The sequence below is a fragment of the Sapajus apella genome, unplaced genomic scaffold (genome assembly GCF_009761245.1).
Source record: "Sapajus apella isolate SASKATOON/1434 unplaced genomic scaffold, GSC_monkey_1.0 scaffold2, whole genome shotgun sequence".
Taxonomy (NCBI): Eukaryota; Metazoa; Chordata; class Mammalia; order Primates; family Cebidae; genus Sapajus; species Sapajus apella.
In genome coordinates this window covers 75,644,313-75,667,746 of record NW_022436942.1, presented here as the reverse complement: position 1 = coordinate 75,667,746, position 23,434 = coordinate 75,644,313, and the positions used below count along the sequence as shown (strand labels likewise).

Sequence of the window (23,434 nt, the reverse complement as noted above, 5' to 3'; positions counted from 1 at the left end):
GCCCCTTCATGTCTTACCAGCTACACAGTTATTAAAAAAAAAAAAAAAAAAAAAAAAAAAGCCTGGGTACGGTGGCTCATGCCTGTAATCCCAGCACTTTGGGAGGCTGAGGTGGGCAGATCACCTGAGGTTTGGAGTTTGAGACCAGCCTGACCAACATGGAGAAACCCCATCTCTACTAAAATACAAAATTAGCCCAGGCGTGGTGGTACCTGCCTGTAATCCCAGCTACTCAGGAGGCTGAGGCAAGAGAATCGCTTGAACACAGGAAGCAGAGGTTGTGGTGAGCCAAGATCATACCATTTCACTCCAGCCTGAGCAACAAAAGCAAAACTCCTAAATAAATAACAAACAGTAAACTCTGTCTTTCTCATTAGGGATTGAACTTTCCTGGGCCAAGAGTGTTATCAGGTTTTTCAGTAATCACCAAGCATTTGTTGTGTGCCCACTTCCAAAGAGGACCAGAGTGGGCTAAACCCTGTGCAAAAGATGGAAGGAGCAAAAATGCTTCCTCTTCTCTCAGAGTAACGGCCAGGAAGTCTCTAAAGCAAGGCTGACCTACTTGGTGTATGAATTTGGTTCAGACTCCACTTTCTCATTTCAGCTCCCCACCGGTTCAATAGTTTCCAAACGGTCTACAGAATAAGCATATGTGTCTGGTTTACTGTAGTCAGAAGTCAGAGATACTTTTTCCATTTCTTCTTTTTTTTCTCAGTTTACAAAAGGAACATGCATTTATTGGAGGAAAAATTAGGAAAGAAAGATAAGCAGCAAGGGAAAAAAAAAAAAAAACAACTTATAAAACCTCCTAATCCTAGTAGCCAGAGATAGCTCAGCGAACACCCTGGGTATCCTCTCCCTGGATTTTTGATGCATATGAATTAGGTGATATATGTGTACAGTTTTTAAAACACTAATTCAGTCTACTGTTAAGCTGAAAAATAAGTGTGGTTCTGGTCAGTCAACAAAAAGATCTCAGTGGTTTGATACCCTTTGATGTCTAGCCCTAGAGGCCTGGAGCAGTGGCATGTCTGGTCTTTTTGCCTCTGTGGTAATGGAAGAGGCTCAAAGTTCATTACTAATTTGATCTGGGCTTGGCTCATGGTCTACTTCATGTGCTAAGACAGCAGGTAAATGTGCATCTTGGCATATTGATCCATTTTCACATTGCTGATGAAGGCATACCTGAGAGTGGCAATTTACAAAAGGAAGAACTGTAAAGTCACAGTTCCAAACGGCTGGGGAGGCCTCATAATCATGGCAGAAGGCGAAAGACACGTCTCACATGGCGGCAGACAAGAGAAGAGAACTTGTGCAGGGAAAATCCCCTTTATAAAACCATCAGATCTCGTGAGACCTATTCACTATGGCAAGAATGGCACGGGAAAGACCTGCCCCCATGATTTGATCGTCTCCCACTGGGTTCCTCCCACAACACATGGGGATTATGAGAGCTACAATTCAAGATGAGGTTTGGGTGGGGACACAGCCAAATAATATCACTTGGCATGAAATGCAGCCCTCCCCAGCTACAGGGGATGCAGGACACTTATCCCCAAGAAGACAGTTGATAGGAGTCATTCATTCCTCTGTTTATCCAGGCACTCATTCCAAGAGCAGTTCCTGGGCCCCTCCCCTGGGCCAGTATGGATAAGGATGCATCCAGCAGCTCTGAGACCTTCTAGCTCTAGCCATCTGCAGCCTGCTTTGCTTGTCTCTGGGTAGCAGCTGGGAATTCCCAAATAGAAGCAGCAAATACGTAAGGACTAACATGGCCCTGCCCTGAATTTGGAGGATGGAAGGAAAGGCCTAGAGTTGGATTGGGGTAGTCGCAGTTGAGCTCAATGGGGAAATGAGGGTTCAGAGGTCAGGCTGTCTGAACATCCAGAGTGCCCTGCTCTGCTAAGTCACCTTTTCCCAAGGTTCTTATGAAATCCTGAAAAGAGGTCAAGATTTGAGTCCTGGACTCGAATCGTGACCCTGTTGCCTACTCCCTGTGGGACCCCAGCACAGGTTATTTTTACCTTCCTGCACCTGAATTTCTTCATTTGTAAATCATGTCTCTCCTCCTAGGAGAGATGGTGTGAGATGTTCTCGGGGCAGTGCCTTGCAGGAGAAAACTCCATCAATGGAGATCATCGTCTTATCTCATTTCCTGCAAGTACTGCTGAGTTCGTGGGCATTAAAATTGGACATAAAGATTACAGGCACCTGTGCAAACGATGGAAGTGGCAAGATGCTTATTTCCTGCCCTGAAAAATAACAGCTAGGGAGTCTACAAAGCCAGGCTGAGCCCTTTGGAATATAAATTCGGTTCAGACTGTATGCCCCCACCTGAGTTTACAAAGCACTGTGAGTTACAAAGGTTTTAGGTAACTTGCCCAAAATCACGTAGGCAGGAAGTGGCAGATTATCTCAGGTGGTTCTGATTCTAAGGGGTATGCTCCTAACTAGGCTGACTTATTGCCTCAGTCTCCTGGTTTGTACCCATTTTAGAGAGTTTTGAGAAGCATGTAATGAAGTGCTGCCCGGACACCTTTTGCCTCTGTGCCTGGCACCCTGGTAGGCCCTCTAAAGATGGTCGTCATCCTAAACAGGATGCTGCTGCCTGGTGTGGTGTGATTTGCTAAGGAGTATTAGAAGTCGTCACAAATCAGTGCAGAGTCTTTGCCTTGAAATAACATGATGTGGTGGGAAGGGGCCCCTGCTGCCTCTCCTGAGATGCCTGCCCTGGTGATCCTATTAATGGAAGCATCTAGCACCTAGTTTGTTTCTCTATTGCCCTAAATATAATTTGCAATTATTTTATTTGCATATTGTCTCCCCATGAGAATGTCAGCTCACTCAAGCAAAGAGTCAGCCCTTCTGTCCTGCACACACCATCATCGTGACATTAAGGAAAACGTCTCTGGGTGCAGTGGCTCATGCTTGTAATCCTAGCACTTTGGGAGGCCAAAGCAGGTGGATCACCTGAGGTCAGGAGTTCAAGACCAGCCTGGCCAACATGGTGAAACCCTATGTCTGCTAAAAGTACAAATATTAGCCAGGCATGGTGGTGCCCACCTGTAATCCCAGCTAGTTGGGAGGCTGAGGCTGGAGAATCGCTTGAACCTGGGAGGCAGAGGTTTCAGTGAGCAAGATTGTACCACTGCACTCCAGTCTGGGCCGCAGAGTGAGACACCATCTTCTAAAAAACTAAAAAAAGGAAAGCGTCTCTATTTAGTGCTAATGTTTGACACCTTTCTAACTCTAACTTGCTAAACTTTTTGTTTGTTTTACAAAAAAGAGGAGCCTTCAACCTTAGGGCCTTTGGCAGACCACAGAGCCAAACTAGGATTTCACTTTGTTTTTTAATACATGTTTGTTTTCATTGTATTTAGTACACCCCTCTGGGGTTAGGGACTCTAGCTTCCCATCTGGCAATGATAGAAGGTAATGACAGAAAGTCTCTCTTTAAAATACATTGATTTTTCCCTCAAGGGCAGTGCATTTAACAAAAACTATTGTCAAGTGATAAATAGGAGTTGGTTGATCTGGCAAATTCATATAAATACAAGTGGGTGGACCTCGAGTGATAGCAACGTGAAGGATACTGAATGAGATGTGCAGTCTTACCCTTAGGAGATGCTAAGAAAATATGATGCAGGACTGGGGAAGAGCATGTCTCAGAATATTCTTGGACAGTGTCAAGAACAGCAGGTCCCAGGCAGTGGCCGGACCACACAGTGTGACAAGAGGTAGAGGAATGCCAAGCTACCATTTCCTTGCAATTCTTCGTGGAGCAAGTTTGGAGGCTCACACCTCTCGGTTGGCTGCCTGTGGCCTGGGAATACTCCCTCCCTGTGAAGCCTAAACCAGGGAGGGCAGAAAGTCACTCAGAGACTCAGCAGCATGCAGTCCTGCAGTCTGGGACAGAAGTGACAGCCTCTGATGTGCAGAACCCCACATATCAGCCTTTGAAGAGCCCAGAGCAGTCAGCCTCTGACCTCTTGACTTCACAAAATCAGATTCAGCTCTGGGGAGAAGAATTCAGCAAGACGGAAGCAGAGTCTACGCTTCCTTTTTCCCTCCCCACTTCTCTGAGCTTTGCAGCAATATCAGAGGATGGAGGAGGGCAGGGAGGCGTGCATTAGCAAAAGCTCAGTGCCCTCATGGGCAGCTAGGCTCTGTCTTTGCATATCCTGAGGCCTGGCGGGCCACTGTCATCTTTCTTGTCTCGCTAGGATGTGAGCCTTCCCCAGCCAGCCCCTTACTTAATGGAACTCCATAACTCTTCATTTCCTGGACACACGTTGAGTTAAGCAGGTGGCAGACAGCTGGCATTTCTCACTTGCTTTCTGGCATGTCCCATTTTTACAGGACGCTAACCTGGCATTTTTTATTATAAAGCCCCAGAGTCCCAAGGTTTAATATCTTGAGTGTTAGATTCATGAGCAACTTGGAAAGTAGAGATTGCTGGAGGCTGGAATTTGATGGAGTGTGCGACCTGTCGCTTGGAATGTGATTTAGTTGCTCAAGGGAGGGGGAAAGAGCATGGGACAATTAAGTGGGATTTGAGTTTTGAGAAGTGGAGAATGCTTAAAGGGGAGAGAGCAGCAGAGGGATTTTAAATCCCTCTGACAGTTGAGTGTTTTTTAAAATAACAGCTGGCTTTGAAACCAACTGCCTTGGAAGCTCAAGACAGACAGAGCCAGGGACTGTTTGCATCCAGCTGTCTATGTCTGTTATTTGGAAGGTAAACACTTGTAGATAGCAGCCACTGATAGACGCTCTTTGGATCCCAGCCAGATGGCCTTTGCTGTGTTACTCAGGCATGCCACATGTTGTCCTACCTCAGGGCCTTTGCACTGGCTCTTCCCCCCAGCTTGGAGTTCTCTCCCCAGATTTCCACATAGCTGGCTTTTTCCTTCATTCAGCTCTCAGAATAAAGATTACTTCCCCAGAGTGGCTTTCCCTGGGCACTCTGGCTAAAGATCCTCCCAGTGCCATTTATTCTCTCTCTAGTAAGCCTCTGCATTCTCTTTACAGCCCTCCTACCTCTCTGAAATCTCATCTATTTGCTTGTTTATTGCCTTCCTTCTTCACTGGACCTTCAGCTTGTGGGGTTAAGGTCTAGGCCTGTCATGCATGCAGTATCTCCTGCACCTAGAGCACTGTGCCACGCCCATTCTGGCACCCACAACGTGGATTTTGAACTTAATGGATAACGAGAGTGGGCTTGAACAGTGGTTCTCAAAGTGGGGTTCCTTCGGCCCCCAGCATCAGCATCATCTGGAAACTTGTTGGAAATGCAAATCAGAAACTCTGGCCACCTGTGTTTTAACAAAGCTCCCCAGGAGATTCTAGCGCCTGCTCAAGTTTGTTAACCATTGGCCTAGTGCTTAAACACCCACGGGGTCTAGGCAGGTGCTGTTAATGCAGGAAGGAGACCAGGTGTGGTACATTACAGAGTGGCGAGGACTGTGGCAGAGGAGACCCCAGGCACTCTGCATACAGACATTCCATTTGATGCCGAAGGATGCTTGCAAGCCCAATAACCCCCATCCTAAATGGACCATTAGTTACCCTCAACTAGGCTCCCCTCAGAGCTCCAAACCCAAGTTCATGAACAGATAAGCAAAGAAAAGTGAAGGCTCGGACCCCCAAAGAAGCTATTTTGTTTTGTTGGTTGTCACAACATGGTGGGGATCTCACTCCCTGGAATACTGGAAGGGGAAGTCTGGCTGTGGGAAGCAGCCTGTAGCACTGCATTCATTCATTCATTCATTCAGCACCTGTAACATTAACGAGATAAACCCAGTCCCTGCCTGTATTAGTCCATTTTCACGCTGCTGACAAAGACATACCTGAGACTGGGAAGAAAAAGAGGTTTAATTGGACTTACAGTTCCCCGTGGCTGGGGAGGCCTTAGAATCATGGCAGGAAGCAAAAGGCACTTCTTACATGACAGCAGCAAGAGAAAATGAGGAAGAAGCAAAAGCAGAAACCCCTGCTAAACCCATCAGATTCCATAAGACCTATTCACTATCACGAGAATAGCACGGGAAAGACTCACCCCCATGATTCAATTACCTCCCCTTAGGTCCCTCCCGCAACACATGAGAATTCTGGGAGACACAATTCAGGTAGAGATTTGGGTGGGGACACAGCCCAACCTATCACTACCCTCTTAGGGCTTAGTCTGGAGGGGGAGACAGTTCATTATCGCAGACTCCAGGCAACACCCGTCCAATTACAACCACCACAGCTGTTGCAAAGGAGGAGTCCACAGTGCTTCAGGAACCTACTGGGGGAAGTGACCTAGTCAGAGAGGCCAGGGGAGGCTTTTGAGGCAAGTGGGAAACGCATTGCAGGCTGAGGGAATGACAGAGGCAAAGGCCGGAGGCGGGCTGCTGTGATTAGAACTCCGTGAATGACGGGGAGAGTCATATGAGAAAAGGGAAAACGATCCGTAGGAGCCAGACTACATGGCAGCTCCAGGCACTGGGAGACTCAGGTCTCTCTCTAGAGAGTGCTGGGGAGTCCTTGTAGCAGTGGAGTGACCCGGTCAACTTTGCATTTTGAAGCAATTGCTCATAGTACCAGATGGAGAATGAATTTGGAAAGCCAGAGAGACAACAAAGAACAGTTGTCATCATTCAGGAAGAAGATTATCAGCAATCATATTCATGGTACTCGTATTAGTGATAATATGAGCAGCTGTTGAAGGAATAGACGCTCTAGCTGGACACTGGACGAAGCACTTGTGTGATTTCATCTCAACCTTACACCGGCTCACAAGGCAGCACTCACTGCCCCACTGTCTTAGTGGCCTGAAACAACAGACAACAAGAACATGGTTCTGAAGGTCAGAAGTTCAAAGTGGGTCTCATTGAGCTAAAATCAGGATGTTGACAGAGCTGTGCTCCTTCTAGAGGTTCTAGGGGATAATCCGTTTTCTTGCCTTTTCTAGCTTTTTTGAGGCTGCCTGCATTCCTTGGCTTATGGCCCCTTCCTCTGTCTTCAAAGTCAGCAATGATGGGTTGAGTCCTTCTCCCATCACGTCTGTCCAGCTTCCTCTTCTGCCAAATCTCCCTCTGTCTCTTGCTTTTGTCTCAGTCTTTGCTTTTGAAGACCCTTGTGATTATATTCATCAGACCCGCCCTGCTAATCCAGGATAATCTATCTCTCTCAAGAGTATGACTCAATCACATCTACAAAGTCCCTTTTGCCATGTAGGGTAAATATTCACCAGTTTCAGGGATTTGAATGTGGACATCTTTGGAGGTCATTATTCAGTTCACCACACTCCTGGTTACAGAGGCAGAGACTGTGCCCCCATGAGATGCAGTGTGCCCCAAGGCCATGGGGGTTTGGGATGACAGAGCTGGGCTAGGAGCCAGGATATCAGTCCTCAGAGGTGGCTGTTCCCAGAAAAAGCCTCTGCTCCTCACTATTCGCTCCTGGTCCATGTACCTGGGCTTGGTGGTGAGGAGTTTGGAGGAGGGAAAGGACATAGCTGCCACAGGTGTTCAGACTTCTGTCCCAGCCACTGTTTAGCAGAACGAGGCAGTCTGGACAGCTGCCCTCAGAGACAAACCTTCTAGATGGTTTTATCTCATTGTTTTGGACAAGCCTTTTTTAGGCTGGTTTCATCTTGTACCCACAGTGCCATCTTAGCCAAAGGCTCTCTGTGTCACCTGAGATAGGGGCTCAAAGGGCAGCTTTGCAGGAACCACCTGAGGCCAGGCTGGGAGAGGTGGGGTAGCCTGCAGATAAGATGGGGAATTCCCAGGCCTTGCCTCTCTTCTTGGAAAAAGATGATTTTTGGTAGAGAGAGATACTGAGAGGTACGTGTGCGTGTGCGCGTGAGCACGTCCACCTACTGCCCTAGAAGCTAGAGAGGTACGAAATACACTATTGAGCCACTAAAACACTTTCTGCGGACCTCCAGATGGACTGTACTACCAGCAGCCCTCGTTAATCTTCATTGCCATAGGCGATGTGGGTAGTGACATTACAGCTACCACTTTCTGAGGACTTATGACATGCCAGAGACTCAGAGGAAGTTGTTAAGAAGCACAAGATGGGTTAACCTCCAGACCCAGGTGGCCTGCATTCAAAACCCAGCTCCTGCAATTGCGCGATTGGGTATTTATCCAAAGGAATTGAAGTCGACATGTCAAAGAGAGATCTATGCTCCCTGGTTCATTGTAGCACTCTTCACAATAGCCGAGATATGGAAACGACCCGAGTCCACCAGCAGATGAATGGGTCATGAAAATGTGACATAGAAATGCAACAGAATATTATTCTGCCGTTAAAAAGAAGGAAATCCTATCATGTGTGACAACATGAATGAACCTGGAGGACATCAGGCTAAGTGAAATAAGCCAGGCACAAAAAGACAAATACCACATGGTCTTACTTATATGTGGAATCTAAAAAGTCATAGTCATAGAAATAAAGTAGAATGGTGGTTACCAGAGGCTGGGGAGTGTAGGGAGTGGGGAGTCATTGATCAAAGGACACAGAATTTCATTTAGACAGGAGGAATAAGTTCAAGAAGTCTATTGAACATTTTGGTGATTGTAGTCAATAACAATATGTTATATACTTGAAAATTGTTGAGAGAGTAGATTTTAAGTGTTCTTACCACAAAAAAGTGAGATAATGCATATGTGAAATAGCTTGGTTTAGCCATTCCACATATATACATATATCAAAACGTGGTACACAATAAATATGTACAATTTTTACATTTTTGATTAAGATCATCCCAGCTCTACTTAATCTCTGAGCCTCTGTTTTGTCATCTATAAAATGAGATTGATATCATGCTTCACTAGATCATTGAAGATATCTTCAATTAGGTCATTCACCATTTAGGCTGGGTGCAGTGGCTCATGCCTGTAATCTCAGCACTTGGGGAGACTGAGGCGGGAAGATCACTTCAGCCCTAGGGCTTGAGACCAGCCTGGACAACATAGTGAGACCCTGTCTCAAAGGAAAGAATATTCCCCATTTACTTTATGTGCTACAAAGAAAGAAATACAGTGCCAATGAAACTATGATCTGTCAATGGTTGCAGGACAAGAGATGTGCATCTTGGGGATCAATGAGAAACAGCAAGAATACCCACTTTGTAAGGCTCTTATGCTTAGGCTAGCGCCTGGCACATAGAATGTGCCCAAGACATGTCAGCCTGCATTGTTGCTGCTGTCCCCATTTCACAGACATGGAAACTGAGGTTGAAGTCACTTCTGAAGGTCACCCAGCAAGTAGCAAATGCTGGTGTCGGACTTTGGGCTCAGTTTGTGTTCCTCTGTTCCCTCGGCTGTGATACCTACTTCATGGCTCAAGAATCATGTCTGATAACTGGGTACCCATACAGTAGAGGAGAAGATAGGAAGATGTTTGAGAATGGTTCCCATCAAGGCTGTGCATCCATGAGCTGGTTCTCTGGGTGTCCATATCCTCACCCATAAATAGATATAATAGGGGTTGCTATTATATATAGGGGTTGCGGCATTGCTCAAAGGAATCATGGAAGTGATATAGATTTCAAGCACATGCTCAGTAAACCTTCATCCTCTTCTCCCTTCCCTTTCCCACATCTCACACAGCTAGTGGCTTTTAGGCCACCATTATTAGTCATGAGGAATTCCAAGCTGGGAGCAGTTGCTGTGAACACTTGGACTGCCTTGCTGGTACCATCCTAGCTGTCATCCTGGACACCTGCCTGATACCTGCTTATCTTTAGAGCTCAGCTTCCATCTTGAACTTGTCTCCAGCTGAGCTCCTGATAAATACCCAGATGGGCACAGCCAGGCCTGGAGCCCCAAATTCCTCTGTAGACATTGCCCATCTGCAAATACTCTTCACTATGTAAAGACTTTAGAAAAGGATATTTCAGGTATCAATGCTGCTTTATGTTTTTTTACAGATTTCAACACCATATGTTAATTGTTAAATCTTTCCCTGATTACTTTTTTTTTTTTTTGAGACAGGATCTCACTCTGTCACCCAGGCTAGAGTGTGGTGGTACAATCTTCACTCACGGCAACCTCTGCCTCCTGAACTCAAGAGGTCCTCCCTCCTCGGTCCCCTAAATAATTGGGACTACAGGCTACTACACACAACTAGTTTTTTTGTGTATCCTTTGTAGAATTGGGGTCTTGCCATGTTGCCCAGGCTATGACTTTTTAAAAACATTTTTTGGAAGAATAAAATACCTGCAGAAGTATCCAGATCATAAAAAGACAGCCCAATGAGTTTCCACTAGGTATGTATCCATGTAACCAGCACCCAAATCGAAACACAGAACACTGCTTTCCCCTGGCACCCCAATAATGCTCCTTCCAGCACCCCCGCCCACCACACACACACACGCAAGGCCATCACAGTGCCGACTTCCAGGACATAGGTCAGTTTCGTCTGCTTATGCAGTTTATATAAATGGAGTAGTCTTGGGTGTCAGATTTCCTTCACTCAACATTATGTTGATGAGCTTTGTCCATGTTTTTTGCACTTAGCAGTAGTTTGGTTATTTTTATATAGCACGGCATGAACATATTTTGTTATATGTATATATCTTATTATATCCACTTTTCTGTTGACGAACATTTGGGTTGTGTCTTGGTTTGGACTACCATGACAAAGTACTGCAGACTGGGTGACTTAGAAACAACAAAAATGGTGCCTGTAATCCCAGCTACTGGGGAGGCTGAGGCAGGAGAATCACTTGAACCCGAGAGGCAGAGGTTGCAGTGAGCCAAGATTGCGACATTCCACGCCAGCCTGAGTGACACAGTGAGACTCTGTCACAAACAAGAAAAAGAAAACCAACAACAGAAATTTATTTCTCCCAGTTCCAAAGGCTAAAAAGTCTAAGATCCAGTGCTAGCATGGGCAGCTTCTGGGGAGGGCCGTCTTTCAGACTGCTGACTTCTCCTTGTATCCTTATAAGGCAGGGAAAGAGGGAGAGAACTGGCTGGAGTCTGTTTTAAAAGAGCACTAATCCTTTTCATGAGGCTCCGCCAATGTGACTTAATTCGCCTCCAAAGCCCCACCTCCTAATACTATCACATTGGGATTAGGATTTCAACATATGGATTTTGGGACACAAACATTCGATCCATTGCAGGTTGGTTCTAGGTTGGGATTTCAATGGATAGGTCGCTGTTAACATTCTAGTGCGTGTATAGGGGTGAATATGAGAATTCATGTCTGTTGGGTACTTAGAGGAAGAATCCCTGGTTATGGTTTGTATTAGTCTGTTTTCACGCTGCTAATAAATACCTACCAGAGACTGGGTAATTTCTAAAGAAAAGAGGTTTTATGGACTCACAGTTCCACATGGCTGGGGAGGCATCACAATTATTGTAGAAAGCAAAGGAAAAAGAAAGGCACATCTTGCATGGCAGCAGGCAAGAGAGCTTGTGCAGGGAACCCCTCCTTTATTTTTTATTTATTTTTATTTTATTTTTATTTTTTAAGATGGAGTTTCATGCTTATTGCCCAGGCTGGAGTGCAGTGGCATGATCTCGGCTTGCCACAACCTCCACCTCCCGGGTTCAAGTGATTCTCCTGTCTCAGCCTCCCAAGTAGCTGGGATTACAGGCATGTGCCACCACACTTGGCTAATTTTGTATTTTTAGTAAAGACGGGGTTTCACCATGTTGGTCAGGCTGGTCTCAAACTCCTGATCTTAGGTGATCTGCCTGCCTCGGCCTCCCAAAGTGCTCAGATTACAGGTGTGAGCCACTGCACCTGGCCAGAACTCTCCTTTATAAAATTATCAGATCTCAGTCTCATCAGTCATGAGACCTATTCACTACCAGGAGAACAGTATGGGGGAAACTGGCCCCGCTCTTGATATGTGGGGATTATTACAATTCAAGGTGAGATTTGAGTGGGGACACAGAGCCAAACCATATCAGGGTTATTTTTATGTATGTTTCATTTTAGTAGCTGTGCCAAACTTGTGCAGTAGTTTCTCCAGAAGCTCCTGAGGTCATACGGGAGTGAGAGAAGCAAAGACTTCAGCAGCTGCTGAAGGAAAAGAGGATGTAAGGGGGGAATGAAGACAAGGGGTAGAAATCTGAAGCTTGAGCCCTTCCTTCGGTTGCCCTGAGCGGGAGACTCCAGAGAGTCTTGGAGCCTGTTGGCAGTGATGTGCTCTGCGGTCTGCAGTGGGGAGGGTATTTTCTGGGCTCTGGCCTGTGATAAGTGTAGGTGGCTGTTCAGGAACAAAATATCCAGGGGAGCGAATCCGCCCACGGTCTCAAATATTGAAATGTCAACATGGAGTAATTGGCTGCTCTGCCCACCCTTCCTCCACCTCTGCTCCAGCAGCCACAGCAAACGCCCTGCCCGGGACAGCAACCTGGGGGATGCGGGGTCAGCCCTGACTCATTCCCGGCTGCCTCCTGCCAGCTGGCTGGGTGACCTCCTCGGACAGGTGAATCAGCCTCCCTGTGAGTCAGCTACTCGGGGACTCTCACCTTAAGCAGATGGAGAAAAAAATGTTAGTCAAAGATCATGGGTGGCTATCAGTGGCATTTTAGATGAGCATATGGATGGGTGGACAGATAGACAGTTGTGATATGTGTATAGACATATCACTTATATACTTGCACAAGTGTATGTGTATCTATTCACCATTTTATTGATCAGTTACAACCTCATAATAGCCAGTGATCTCATGGAAATTTACCATGAAGAAATGTACTAGGCATAGAGAGGTGCCTATGCCTTTATATGCCTGGTTTCATGTGATTCTCCTGACAACCCAGAAAGGCAGGAGCTGTTGGCCCCATTTTACAGATAATAAAACTGAGGTTCAGAGAGGTTAATGCACTTTCCCAAGATCACACAACCACTAAATGACAGATCAGGATCTTAACCCCTTAGTCCTGCTCTAGACCCCCATGCTCCTAACCACTGTGCTATATTTCCCACTGGGTGCCAAGGCCTGTATCCAGCTCTTTATCTCATTCAGTCCTCATTGTCAACTGCAAGATTAAGAAGTATTAATTTCCTTTGATTGATGAGGAAACTGAGGCCTACAAAGGTAAGGTAACCCACCTCAAGACATACAGTAAGTAAGGAGCAGGGATTCTAACTGAGATCCCTCTGATACCAGCATTCTTGCTTTAACCACAGGAAATACGATCTCAGTAAAGCTCCGTACACAACAAAGGCTCAGTAAATACCAAATGAATGAGCATAATGCTAGGAGTATTTTAGCAATAACATCGTAGGTTAAAAGATAAAAATTCAAACTGTGATTTTGATATAGATGGAAAATTTTCATAGTGACATTCTTCCTTTGGCCCACGTTGGATACTCTGAGCCAGTCACAGTGCTAGGGGCTGTGAGTGCTATGATGAGTCTAAAATTCATTCATTCAGTGACAGCACTTGTGGATGACTGCTCTGTGCGTGCTGGGAATTGGGCTCAGTGCGGAGGAACAGGACGGATGAGCATACAGGCAACTAAATGAGAAGGTGTTACTTTCACTGCATAATGTCGTTTTTCATCCTGTCGTTCATCTTAAACTACTGGTCCTTGAAATGAACTCAATGAGGCTGAAAATAGTCTGAAAAACTCTTTACCTAGACAGGCATCTTGTTTGGGGGTGGTATTATTGGTGTTTACACATCCCCATCCAAACAATTGACTGCATCGTTTGCTGATGATACTTAATACACATCAGCCCCCACTTTGCTGGTCGTTCGTCACTGTCCTCACACACCGACTCCTGGCAAGTGCATGCAGCTGGCATGAATGGCCAACAGAATGCTGTCTGAGTGGTGTCTGAGGACCCAGGAGTTGTTGATTTATGTGTTGCTTTCCACCTGTGAGCCTCTGGGATGGACTGGATGTGGCAAACCCGTTTCTGGACTAGGCTGGATTCTGCGGATGTCCTTATCCGTCAGCCATGTTGGCCAAGTTTCTAAAGAATCTGCAGGAACTTCCTCCCAGATCTGCATCCCAGAACCAGATCTAAAGTCCAGTCCCAGACTTATTATCTCATAAGCACAAGAGTGGTGTGTCCACGTGTCTACTCAGTCATTTGTCACTTGTAACTGTTGTGGGTCACCCTCTTCTGAACAACTGCCATTAACTTATCTTGTCCTTTTGCTTTTCAGCCTCTGTAAGGGACGGACGCTCTATTCTGTTGTGAGGGACGCCAAAATCGTCTTAGATGTCAACAAAACCAGGCAGATTGCTCAAGAAATTGTGAAGGTACTGTCGACTCTAAGGCCTCTTACCTAAATCTCAGAAGGACCCAGTTTCCCCAGAGAAGACTCCCCCAACCCCGGGCTCATAAGATTCACGGTTGGGTTTCAGACTACCAGTCTGGACTGAAAAGAAATTAGACTTGACCTGAAAAATGCCAGGCCATGTGTAAGAATTCAGCCTAGATATGATCTTTAGGGAGTATCCACCAATGTTTGGTTTCCATCTGGTGTCTCATCACCATGGTACTTGGACCTACACAAGGATTGGGGGTCACATATAAGTTGTTCAGTCCTTTTGGTTGGCTCCACCATCCTTTGAGTCCTTGAATTCCCAGAAGTGCAAACCATCTCTCTCTACTGCTGCTAGGGAAGCAGCAAATTGTTGGGCGTTGTTTTGGATTAAAACAAACAAGAACATCCTGTGTTTTCTGGCAGGTGCCTTATTAGTCAGTTGTACTCAAGCCTTTATTTCTCATTTGAAAGTGTTAGGGCTGAGCTATAAGAAGAAATAAAAGATGTGACTGCTCACAAAGGCAAAAAAAAAAAAAAAAAGAAAAGAAACCACCATGATTCTAGATGTTCGCCCTTGAACTAGACCTCCAATAGACTCTTCTTTGTGTTCTTAATGAGCAGTTATGAAACATCTCTTTAGGAATCAGTGCCTTCTGCAGCAGCGTAGGTTAAGGTGGTCTGAGTATCTAGCCTTGCAGAAGAGTTAGTTTTTAAAGGGGAAGTAGATGAAAATGGTGGTCGAATTCCATTCCTTGGGGACTTCTTTTGTTTCTTCTTCAGGAATCAGATGAGCAATTGGGGATGGCCTTTCTGTGGTCTGCAAGTGGCAATGGATTTGTGTCTTGGGGGCCCTGCCTGTTCCCACTTGCCATGCCTTCCCTGACCCCACCTCCGAGACCCACAGTCAGACCCCAGTCCCTGCCACTGTTGAGTGTGATGTCATTAGGGAGCCAAATCTTCAGGACAAGGAAAGTGAACTCAAGCCAGGGTGGCAGTCAGTGCTCAGGTTTTTCTCTGGCAACTCCCTGTTTCCTTGTTTCTTACAGGGCATGGGTTACCTCCACGCCAAGGGAATCCTGCACAAGGACCTCAAGTCAAAGAACGTCTTCTACGACAATGGCAAAGTAGTCATCACAGACTTTGGACTCTTCAGCATTTCTGGAGTGCTGCAGGCTGGCAGGTGAGAGGTGGTAGGAGAGTGCAGAGAGCTTCCTGAGAGATGCTGATCAGGAGGTAGGAAATTAGTCCAAATGGCTTCAGTGATCTAGACTCAGGGTTGGGCCTGAGGCTGCTGAGCTGAGTGGGTCAGCTGCTCTGCTGATGCAGGATGCCAAGGCCATGCTCTGTTTCCCTCTGGTGAGGCCAGGACCCTGCTCACCTGTCTTGTCTTTCAGTGTGTGTGATTGGACACAGAGCATCCCCAGATCTTTCAAAGCCCCTACCCTTGAATTTAACTGGAGGTCTCTCCTCTAACAAGTATTCACCTGGAAGATGAGATCACCCAAGAGCCCTTGCTCAAAGTTTTCTTAGAAATTCATTAATTTTAGTACAGTAAGAATACAGTTAACAGCAAGGGGTTTAAAGTCAGAGGCACCCATGGCCTGACACAGCTCTGCCACTTATTAAGTGCAACGTTCATCAAGCCAAACAACTTCTCTGAACTTTAGTTTCCTTGTCTGCAAGAAAAGTGGTAGATGTGATGATGCCTTCCTCTGTCAGTTCTTGTGAGGATAAAATGACAACACGCATCAGGCAGCCACACAGTGCCCGATGCACCTCAAAAGCTCCACAAAGGGTAGCTGCTGCTGAGTTGTTGTAATTAGTATTAATTTGCATATACCTCCCAGTATCACCCAGGAGAATCATTAACCGTGGTTAAGTAATTAACTCTCAGCCACTACTCACCCTAGAGCAAGCCACATTGAGATGGCCACGGGAAAAATAGCTTGATTTCAAATAAACAACCCAGAAAGTCTACCCTTGTGACTTTTAATATGGACTGTGCTCTCTCTCTCTCTCTCTCTCTCTCTCTCTCCTCGCTCGCTCTCATTTTAAACCACTGCATTTTTTTTTTCTAATCCTACATTTTATAATGAATGGTGCATCTTTCCAGAAAGCCTGGCAATTTCTCTCATTTTACTTCAGTTTCAGCTGCTTTTGAGAACCACTGATTTTTTTTTCAGGAATGCCCCAGGGACCCCTACAAAGTGAATCTTATTTGTGCTACACAATATCTTGAATCTATTATAAGTTGTACCATTTGAAATTTGACAAAACTTCATGTAGCTGTTTCTGTGTGATGAGCACCAAACCGAAGCTTAAGTTTCTTTATCCAATTTTATGCCACCCAAGAAAGATTAACCATAGTCTGCAAAATTCTCTATAGTCCCTAAGATAAGGCAGTAAGTAGGCAGTAAATGTATAAATATATCAATAGATGCTTGGAGACCTCTTCTCTGCACCCTGAAAGAGAAAGAGAGAGGTCTCTGATGTCTTTCATTTTCTTATAAGGACACCAATCTTATTGGATTAGGGCCCCAGACTTATGACCTTACTTAACCTTAATCACCTCCCTTCAAGTTGGAACCCAAGAAGCCCAGGAGAGCAAGGTTGTGTACAATCCCTTCTTCCCTCTGACTCACCAGCAGCAGTTAAGTTCCTGGTTCACAGGCAGAGAACTCATGCCCTTCCCAGTTTCCCAGTGTCCCAGGGGAACTGCAAGGAAGCCATGGTGGGTGACTTCACTGTGAACCCAAGTATTTGCATCAAGACAGAGGGAGGCCCAGTAAGAGTTTTCTCTAGCTTGTTTCTGGGCTCTTTTATAAAAAGCAGACATTCTTCCCTCCTGGTGGCATGTCCAGACCTCTCCCTGTCTCCTCACGAGTGGCTTCTCCCCGAGGTAGAGGAAAGGGATACAGGACCTCTGATTTTCTTCCTGTAAACTCAGTTTTCTGAAGCCACAAGGAGAAGAGGAAGAAAAAGAAATGGAATGGAATGCCTTGGGCATCCCTTCCTTTAGCTCATTCATGGAGACCCAGTGTCAACCAGAAAGTTAGTTTAACCAAGTCAAGGACAAGGTGACTTCTGGTCTCCTTGTCCAGACAGCAGCCCCTCCCACCCCTGCTCCAGCCAGGATTTTAACACAAACCCAGGGAGTGCCCTCAGCAACATCTCCCAACAAGAAGTTCACATTTCCCAGCCACCCGCAAGTGGCCATCAATGACTTCTTGTGCTTTTATCCTTGTTCCAGTTACATATTATTGTGCAATGAGTCACCTCAAAACTTAGTGGCATAAAATAAATTATTGTCATCCCTCATGGTTCTGTGGGTTGACTGGGCTCAGCTGAGCTCTTGTGCTCAGTTTGTCTGTGCTGTAGGTGCAACCGGATGGGGGCTGAAGTTGGAGACAGCTGAAGGCTTCCTCATTCACACAGCTGGACCGGGCTGGCTAAAACATCTGGAGGGCTGATGGGGTTCTCTCATCCCCCTGCTTTTTCCTCTTCATGCAGCCTCTCTGCATGACTACATTGGGCTTCCTCACACCATGGCAGTCTCAGGGTAACCAAACTTCTTATGTAGCAACTGAGTTCCACCAAAGCAAGGATGTTGCAAACCATGACAGGGAGGTGGAACTCTGGGGTGCCCCGTGAATCCCGGAACCGTTCCCAGGTAATAGATTTGCCTCAGTATTTATGAATACCTCCAGTGTAGTTCTGGGGATCCACAAGGTCCCCTGCAGCAGTCCAGGTCAGTTTACTCCCTCATGTTTATGAAAAGGTATCTCCAGTAACTGCCCCTATTGCAGCCTAGAGCCCCCAGCGCAGCAACCAGAAACCAGGAGACACCCCTTGAACAAGAGGCATCTATGGCCCTGATCCAGAGCCTGGGGGCTGAATTATAGGAATGGAGACAGAATGGAGCTGGCCAGGTTTTGGGCATTGCAGGAAGCAGGGGAGGTCAACTCTCAGGAGATGGGCCTGGAAGTTCTCTCTTTCATTACTCACTCAGCCAGTCAATTAATATTTAGGGAGTGCATGTATTCGTCAGCTTGGGCTGCTGTAACTCAATACCACACACAGGGGCTTAAACAACAGACATTTATTTTCTCACAGTTCTAGAGGCTAAAAGTCCAAGATCAAGGTGCTAGCAAATTTAGCTTCTAGTGAGGGCTCTTTTCCCAGCTTGTAGACAGCCACCTTCTTGCTGTGTCCTCGTATGACCTCTTCTCTGCACCCTGAAAGAGAAAGAGAGAGGTCTCTGATGTCTTTCATTTTCTTATAAGGACACCAATCTTATTGGATTAGGGCCCCAGACTTATGACCTTACTTAACCTTAATCACCTCCCTGTAGGCTTTACCTCTAAATACAATCAAGTTAGGGGTTAGGGGCTCAACATAATAAATTTGGGGGAGACACAATTCAGTCTATAATACCTTGAGTTAGATTCCAGAAACTTGTTTGTATTTAACACACACCTGGCTCCCTGAGCCTCAGTTTCCTCACCTGTAAAATGGGAGTAGGGGCAGGCACTAATAGCACCTACCTCATAAGGCTGTTTTAATGATTAAATGGGATAGAAATGACAAGGGCTTAGTTTAGGGTTTTGCTCATTTTTTTTCCTTTGAGACAGGATCTCTTGCTCTATCTCCCAGGCTGGAACACAGCAGTGCAATCACAGCTCACTGCAGCCTCACCCTCCCAGGCTCAAGTGATCCTCCCACCTCAGCCTCCCAAGGTGCTGGGCTCACAGGGGTGCCACCATGCCCAGCTGGGCTTTACCCTTTAATGGTTCTTTCCAAAAATTCTTGTAGAATTGGGGTGAGGTGCCTAGTCTCTGGGGTTTTAAAGACTTATTCTCAAACAGATCTCAGCTCTGTCCCTTTAGATGGGTTATCTAAATGTTTTGAGCCTCTGTTTCCTTATCCACAGAACAGGATGATAGCCATCAGATTGTGGGCTTATGAGGACTAAGTGGGATGGACAATCTGGCAACGAGTAGGCACTCAGCAGGAGTTACCTGCCTTCCTCTCCTACCCTCAGTCAGAGCTTGGGGTATAGGTAGCTCTTGGTGCCCAGCAGAGGGAGACTGCCCACCCCAGCCTGAGGCAGGGATGGGCAACCCAGTGACGTGTGTTCTGCATATCCAGACAGACCCCAGCATACAACTGTTCCACCGTCGTCAAGAAAAGGTATCGTTTTAGATGCCAGCGCTGTCATGCCAGCCTCCCAAAGCCTGTTATTAATCATAATAACCACAATGAAGATGATTTGGGTTTGTCACCAGTGGGCCCATTGCCATGGGAACAGGGCACCCCAGGGTGTCAGTGCCAGGCCTGGCTCCTGGCCCTCACCACACTCACCCCAGGCTGATGGCTCTTGCATGGCCACCATTCCACCTCCTGCCCTGGCCCCAAAATGCCAGTCATCTGCTGACCCCATGAGTCAGGAAGAGGTGGTGGGGTGTTTGCAAAAAGATGGGAGCAGAGAAGCTTTCCTTTGGCAGAAGCACCCCAACCCAACCAACCCCCAATAGCCCAGCCATTGCAGGAGAACGTTGGCTGGCCTATGCCAAAAACCTTCATGGAGGACATTTCTACTGTGGGCTCTAGTCTCAACTGTACTTCTGAGTCCTCAAGATAACACACACACACACACACACACACACACACACACATACACACACACACACAGAGACACGTGCACGTGTAATAATTACATCCAGTGATTGTGTGGCTCTGGCAGCTGAGACAGTCCTGTGTCATGCAGCGTCTCATTTTAATCCTTGCAACAGCTCTGTGAAGTACAAATTAATGTGCCCATTTTACAGATGGGAAAATAGAAATTTGGGTCTCCTCAAGGTTCCATAGCTAGTAAGCAGCAGATAGAGGCTTCAACCTCTGTGGGTCTCTCTGATTCTAGAAACAAGAGCTCATTCAACTCTGCTGACTCAAGAGTTTGCTAGTGAGTTTGAGTAGTAGTTTCCAGCACAGGACATGTCGTATTATGTGTTTTGTGTAGAATATAGGAGTAAGTCATGTGTTATTAATGCTGAAATACTGAAATTTGGACCATTTCCTTATTTTGTATAAATTAGAACAATGATTCTCAACCAGGGCAATTTTCCCCCAGGGGACATTTGATGATGCCTGAAGACATTTTTAGTTGTCATGATGGGGGGAAGAGTGGGTGCTAATGGCATCTAGTGAGTAGAGACCAAGGATGCTGCTAAATGCCCAGGACACTGCCACCCAAAACAACAAAGAATGCCCAGACCCAAATGTCAATAGTGCCAAGGTTGAGAAATCCTAAATTAGAACAAATTTAATGGTGTCTGCCTGGCCACATTGCTTTCTGTTGCATGCATGGCCATCTGCTCCTAGCCTGGGAATGCAGGAGGTAGATGGGTGGCTAGCATCCCAGGTGGGATACCTGTGGTAAGCCACCATCCAAATGCAATTAAGAGCTGTGATTGCAGCAGTGACCCAGCTTTGCTTCCTTTCCTACGGTCTCTATTTTGGGTTCTACAAAAAGTTGAGTATATTCAAGTGGATTCTACCTTCATGTGTAGGGTGGAGGGGGAATGAAAGAGATCTTAAAGAACTGCATGTATGGGACACATCCAACCCCTACCCAGCTAGTGAATGTCACTGCAGCACTGGAATCCTGAGCCACAAACTCTTGGAGCCTCTTTCAGGGATCTTCCCTCCACCCGATGTTTCTAAAAGTGCGATCTGCAAGTTGATTTGGGGGAGGACATGAACAAACATTTTCTTTTTTTTTATGGCTCTTAAAAAAATTGTCATTTAGGTTCTGGGGTACATGTGCAGATCATGCAGGATTGTTGCATAGGTACATACATAGCAAGGTGGTTTGCTGCGTCCATCTCCCCCATCACCTATATCTGGTATTTCTCCCCTCATTATTCCTCCCCACCCTCCCCACCCCTCGCTGTCCCTCCCCTAGCCCTCCCCACCACTGACTGCAGTGTGCGATGCTCCCCTCCCTGTGTCCACGTGTTCTAATTGTTCAACACCTACCTATGAATGATAACATATGGTGTTTGGTTTTCTGTTCTTATATCAGTTTGCTAAGAATGGTGGTTTTCAGATTCATCCATGTCCCTATGAAGGACACAAACTCATCGTTTTTTATGGCTGTGTAGTATTCCATGGTGTATATGTGCCACTTTTCTTTATCCAGTCTATTGATGATGGACACTTGGGTTGGTTCCAGATCTTTGCTATTGTAAAGAGTGCCATAATGAACATATGTATGCATGTGTCTTTATAATAAAACAATATATAATTCTTTGGGTATATACCCAGTAATGGAATTTCTGGGTCAAATGATATTTCTGTTTCTAGGTCCTTGAGGAATCGCCACACTGTCTTCCTCAATGGTTGAACTAATATACATTCCCACCAACAATGTAAAAGTGTTCCTATTTCTCCACATTCTCTCCAGCATCTGTTGTCTCCAGATTTTTTAATGATCAACATTCTAACTGGCATGAGATGGTATCTCAATGTGGTTTTGATTTACATTTCTCTAATGACCAGTGATGATGAGCATTTTTTCATGTTTGTTGGCCTCATCGATGTCTTCTTTTGCAAAGTGTCTTGAACAAACATTTTCTATCTTAATTTTAATGTGTATTAGAAAATCACTAGTCTCCATTTATGGCCACACTAAAGAGTGACCTATTCAAATAAATTTAAGTTAAAAATGCATTTCTTAGACTATAATAATCTAGAACAGTGTTATTCAATTTGGTGGCCACTAGCCAGATGAGGCCACATAAATTTAACTTTAATTAAAATGAAAAGTTAAGGGCTGGGAGAAGTGGCTCGTGCCTGTAATCTCAGTGCTTTGGTAGGCTAGACTGGAGGGTCCCTTGAGGCTAGGAGTTTGAAACCAGCCTGGGCAACATAGCAAGATCATATAGCAAGACCACATCCCTACAAAAAATAAAACAAAATTAGCAGAGTGCAGTTGCTCATGCCTGTAATCCCAGCCACTTCATAGGCTGAAGATAGGAGGATTGCTTGAGCCCAGGAGCTCAAGGCTGTCATGAGCTATGATCTCGCCTCTGCACCTCAGCTTGGGTGACAGGCTGTCTCAGCAGACCCTGTCTCTAAAATAAAAAAATCATAATAAACATTCAGTTCTTCAATTGTAAGCCCCATTTCAAGTGCTCAATAGTCACAGTGGTTAGTGGCTGACACATGGACCATATAAAGGAAATTCTGTCATAATGGCAAGTTCTATTGCACAATGCTGCTCTTGAAGGTGTTTAGATATGGCCACAATCATGATTATGGGATATGAGTGAGTACGTTTGAAGGAGCAGCATGTCACATCTTATACATCTCAGAAAGCCTCCCTGGAAGAATCCAGCCAGCCCCAGGTCCCCACAAAGACCTTCCTGCTGGAGGCTGTCATCCTGCATGACTTCAGTTTTGATGATTCAAGATATGTACTCCCTTCCCCGTGACGGCTCCCTTCCCCTGTGTTAATGAGCCAGTTCCTAGGAGTCTTGAGTCAGTGAAGACCTCACAGGGGGTCTGCTTAGATTTCAGTCCCACATGGAAAGCTCTGCCTTGCTAAGGACTTCCAGTGCAAGAAGGGAGCCAGCCTCCTTCCACATCTAAGAATTTATCCTAAGGAATAAGTTAATGTGGGTGAAGGGAGATATTCCCAGTATCTACCCAAAGATGTTCATGGCAGCATTGTTCATAATGGTGAAAGGGAACTGCCCGCCCAAGGCCCATCAGCAAGGAGTTGGTTATATACACTGATACATAGGACGGGATGATGTGTTCCAACTACGCTGGTGTTCTTTAGGGTTCTGGAACACCCTGAATGGGGCCAATGTTGGACCTTTGTCCTGGCTTCCCCTCTGCCTAGAATATTCTCCTTGTTTATGTAGCTGGATGCTTTATGTCATGTAGATCTTAGCTCACAGTTTACCTGCAGTAAGATCTGTCATATCTTGGATACATCATCTTTTAATTATTTATACAATGCTTATCATGATCTTTAATTTTTCCTACTTATTGAATTCATTTGTTGTCTCCTTTCCGTACCAAAGTGCAAGCTCCAGGAGGGAAGGGACCTTGTTGGTCTTGTTCCATGCCAGGGCACAAAACCTAGGCATCATAGGTGATGACAAAACACAGTGGGTTATCATTAT

At 45.8% G+C, this 23,434-nt stretch overlaps 1 protein-coding gene across 4 annotated transcripts in view; it reads left to right on the top strand.

Moving 5' to 3' along the window:
* The window catches only part of KSR2 (kinase suppressor of ras 2), a 531,211-nt gene that overhangs the window by 492,867 nt on the left and 14,910 nt on the right, over positions 1-23,434 (top strand). For all 4 annotated transcript variants that reach the window (XM_032241015.1, XM_032241004.1, XM_032241019.1 and 1 more), the window contains exons 15-16: positions 14,136-14,232; positions 15,287-15,420. In XM_032241015.1, coding sequence (XP_032096906.1) covers positions 14,136-14,232; positions 15,287-15,420 — 231 coding nt within the window. The remainder of the gene's footprint in view (positions 1-14,135; positions 14,233-15,286; positions 15,421-23,434) is intronic.